At 48.8% G+C, this 3,890-nt stretch overlaps 1 protein-coding gene across 1 annotated transcript in view; it reads left to right on the top strand.

Moving 5' to 3' along the window:
• asxl1 (ASXL transcriptional regulator 1) overlaps positions 1 to 3,890 on the top strand; it is a 19,131-nt gene that overhangs the window by 12,396 nt on the left and 2,845 nt on the right. Inside the window, 7 exon segments of the mRNA XM_035657426.1 lie at positions 281 to 457; positions 698 to 782; positions 1,069 to 1,235; positions 1,723 to 1,819; positions 2,192 to 2,297; positions 2,616 to 3,609; positions 3,743 to 3,890. Of these exon segments, the coding sequence (XP_035513319.1) occupies positions 281 to 457; positions 698 to 782; positions 1,069 to 1,235; positions 1,723 to 1,819; positions 2,192 to 2,297; positions 2,616 to 3,609; positions 3,743 to 3,890 (1,774 nt within the window).

The raw sequence follows: 3,890 nt of genomic DNA, 5'->3' as shown, positions 1-3,890 counted from the left end.
TCGGTATCGGCCGATACCCACAGCACAAGTATCGGAATCGGTATCGGGAGGGAAAAAATGGTATCGGAACATCTCTAGTTTCTGCCACCCTCTGGACCCATGAATATTTCTCCAGGTCTGCCCCATGCCATGTAAATATTTTATGTGGTTTGCTGCTAAAGGCTGCAAACAACATGAGGTGTGTTGGCCACCCCTCGTGTAAATGTTTAAAGAGTATAGAGTTTAGAAATGTGTGTGACAGAGTGGAGTTGTAAATGTCCTTTTCAAATGTATTCTGTGACCTGAAGCCTCGGTGGATGAGAGCTCGTCCAGTGCCTCCTGCTCCACGGAGCTACAGGCTCCCAGCAACCAGCCGCAGACCCGCCTCAGCAGGGCAGCAGGACAGCAGGGACGCACAGACACACAGCAGACCCAACATGCTCAACACGCCCAGACCAGACTGAGCCGCTCAAGACAGGTCAGCACCCTGCAGGAACCTACAGGCTGCTCCATGTTTACAGTGAAAATGATGTGTTCATTAGTCAAGGATTAGTCACTGCTTTAAGAGTTAAGACTCCTATCTTAACAAGTTAAAGTCATTAGCCACGTTTCTCTGTCATACCATGTGTCTGGACTGGAAAACATTGCTGCTCAACGTACTAACTGTAGAACTCTGTACTGTCTCCTCCTGTCTATCCCACCATTTTTGTTTCTACAGTCAGGGAGACAGAGGAAGAAAGCAGTCATGATGCCTCGTGTTGTCCTCACCCCTCTTAAAGTGAATGGAGAGCATGTCCCTTCAGGTAAGAACCACTAGAACAACAACAATAACAACACAAAGCTGTGAAAGAATTCAGACCGCTGATTGGCCTGACAGGTCAGACATGCTCCTGAAGACGAGGAAGATGGAAGTTATACTGATAAAACAACAAAAGGGTTTAATTGGATCCATTTACAAACTATCTGAAGGAACAATGTCCTGTCACAGTCAGACACCCCCACATATACCTGGGGATGCCACAGGTGTATGAGGGTGCCACAGCTCTAGCCTGCGCGACTTAGTTAAATGTGTGTATTTTGCTGTGGCAGGGCCCATGAAAAGGAGTCGAGGAGGGGTGGATGTAGACTTTGAAACACCAGGCTCCATCCTGGTCAACACCAACATCAGAGCACTCATCAATGTGCGGACCTTCTCAGCCTTCCCCACACACTCACAGCAGCAGCTGCTGCAGCTGCTGCCAGAAGTGGACCGACAGGTATGTTGATTTTGGTCCTAATTATCACACACAGAATTAGGAATCAAAAGAATTTAGTGCAACATTACAGATCATTACTTTGAATCTTTTTTCAATTGTCAAATTCAGTCAACTTGACAGAATGCTGACCTGCAATCACTGAATTGTTGGACACCACAACAAGTGTTACAAGACAAACCTCGACATTTTGCCAGATTTTATTTTTATCATTAAATATTACAATGAGCTTATTGTGAAAGAAAAATGATAATTTCAAAGTCGGGGTAGAGTTGGATGCAAACCAAACTGAAGTTGTGTGCAATTTAGGGCAGGTTGCCGTATGTTAGCTTAAGGGTCTTCTTGTAGTTTGTATAATTATAATTTTAAAAAGCTCAGCCCAGTCAACAATGTTTCATAACTTTTAGGGTAAATTTGATGCGTGTGAGGCTTTCTCAGGTGAATTCATTGTTTTACTGCTATTTGTACACTGTGGCCTCTACCCTTGCAGATTGGACCTGATGGTATGGCCCGACTGAGTAGTTCAGCTCTCAACAATGAGTTCTTCACCCACGCCTCCCAGAGCTGGAAAGAGAGGCTGGCTGAGGGTAAGAGACTGGTCAATCATCAACAAGCTGATAAGTCACATTAGATGAGACCTGATGGGAATTTATTGATTACTGTAGGTAAGGAACTAGTCAAGTCAAGTCAAGTCATGTCATGTCATGTCATGTCATGACAGAAGCAATAAGTAACCAAAAGGTTCTTATGATGGTGAGGAAAACATAAATACCAGCAGTGAAATCTGTAGTCCTGATCTGTAGTCCAGAGAATGTCAGATCTTTATACTGGTAGCACTGTCTTGGAACATGACTGCAACTGAACACTGGCTGCTTATTTCAACAAGTGAAAGGCACAATCCAAAAAGTTCAGTTGTTGAACTACTCTTTTAAACCTTCAGATGTGTTTGGCCTGTTTAGGTGAGTTCACCCATGAGATGCAAGTGCGTTTCCGGCAGGAAATGGAGAAAGAGAAGAAGGTAGAGGCGTGGAAGGAAAAGTTTTTTGAAGAGTACCATGGGCAAAAGTAAGCATCAACCCAATTCATCAAAGTCTGAATCCATTGTTCACACATCAGCTATATTAGGTTTTGTCATATTGGGGCTCATTCATTTGAATTTAGAATATTGTTAACATTTATTAGTTGAATGAACATTATTGACACCAAGTAGTATAAGTTAGGAAAACCTTGTAGGTATTCATTTAACTGCATGCTTTAAGCCATTTATTTCCATCTCCTTTGCTGTCCTCCATGCAGCCCAGACAACTCGTCATGGCCACTATGATTTGCAGATATATGTCAGTGTTTCCACTATGTGCTAAAACGTAGTTTGTGTGTCTGTAGGTCTGGCCTGACACAAGAGGAGTCCCTAAAGCTTACCATGAGTGAGGCCAGTGAAGTTGCAGCCAGTGTTCTGGAAAGTGATGTGGCTGTGGTTGCTACTGGTGCCCCCAAGAGACGAAGTGTGGGTCGGCGGAGGAGAGATGGCAGGATGAGGAGACGCACGAGGGCTGACCTGCGTCGCAGGGCCCGTCGGACCCTCTGCAAGGCCACTCCTCCGGCCTTGCAGTCTGCAGAAGCAGCTGACGCCAGTGCTGCACTGGACATCTCAGCAGTCTCTATTGCCTCTCCTATGTCCGACAACACAGTGGTTCAAGCCGAGGTGGTGCTGCAGGCTGAGTGTGGCGTGGAGCTTCCAGCTGAGAGTGCCTCTATGGAGCCAAAGCCCTCTCCCACTCCAGAGCCAGTCACAATGCCAGCCCCCACTCCCACTCCCACTCCCACTCCGACTCCCACTCCCACTCCCACTCCCAGCCCCAGCCCAGCCTCCACCAGCGCAAACGAAGAGCCTGAAGTTACAGCCCGCCTGCTCCCAGAAGAGGCAGCACCTGTACTGGCTTCCACCTCCTCCCCCTCCTCCTCCTCCTCTTCTTCTTCGTCTGACTCCTCACCCGCCTCCTCACCCTCTTCACCTTCTGATAGACAGGGAGCTTTTGCTGCAGGCCTGGACTCCTCGTCATCCTCCTCAGCATCCTCCAGTGCCGCAGTTGCAGCCGATCCCCTGGATGACACCGCCTCTGTGGTCACCTCAATCACAGGGGGCACTGCCACCAGCAGCCGTGAGAGCAGCCCCTCAGCCAGCCCAGCCACCACTCCTGTACCCAGCTCCCAGCTCAAAGAGCAGAAGAGAAGGCCCGATGAGGCTCAGGCCTTCTCCAGCTTCCCCGAAAAGAGGCCGCGGCTCGACGACCGTCAGTCCTTTCGTACCACAATTGACAGTGTCCGTTCGGAGAAGCCGCAGCCGACAACAGAAGAGCCCAAGGTGCCGCCTATCCGGGTAAGACTTTGTAGCATAAAGCTCAAGACTTCAAGGCTGATCTGTTCACAAGATTTGTGCATAAAAATTATCTGCCTCTTCAGAAATGAGTTGTTATCCAAGTTTACCCACTGTCCTTCTGTCTTTGTCCCAGATTCAACTGTCCAGAATCAAACCTCCCTGGGTCAAAGGGCACCCCACCTACCAGATCTGCCCCCGGATCGTGCCCCCCGGCGAGGGCTCGCGGCGGTCGGGGACGGGGGGCGCGCGCACCCTGGCGGACATCAAAGCCCGCGCCCAGC

The sequence above is a fragment of the Morone saxatilis genome, unplaced genomic scaffold (genome assembly GCF_004916995.1).
Source record: "Morone saxatilis isolate NCDOM2014 unplaced genomic scaffold, NCSU_SB_2.0 Contig15, whole genome shotgun sequence".
NCBI lineage: Eukaryota > Metazoa > Chordata > Actinopteri > Moronidae > Morone > Morone saxatilis.
This window is presented reverse-complemented; position numbering and strand designations above follow the sequence as displayed.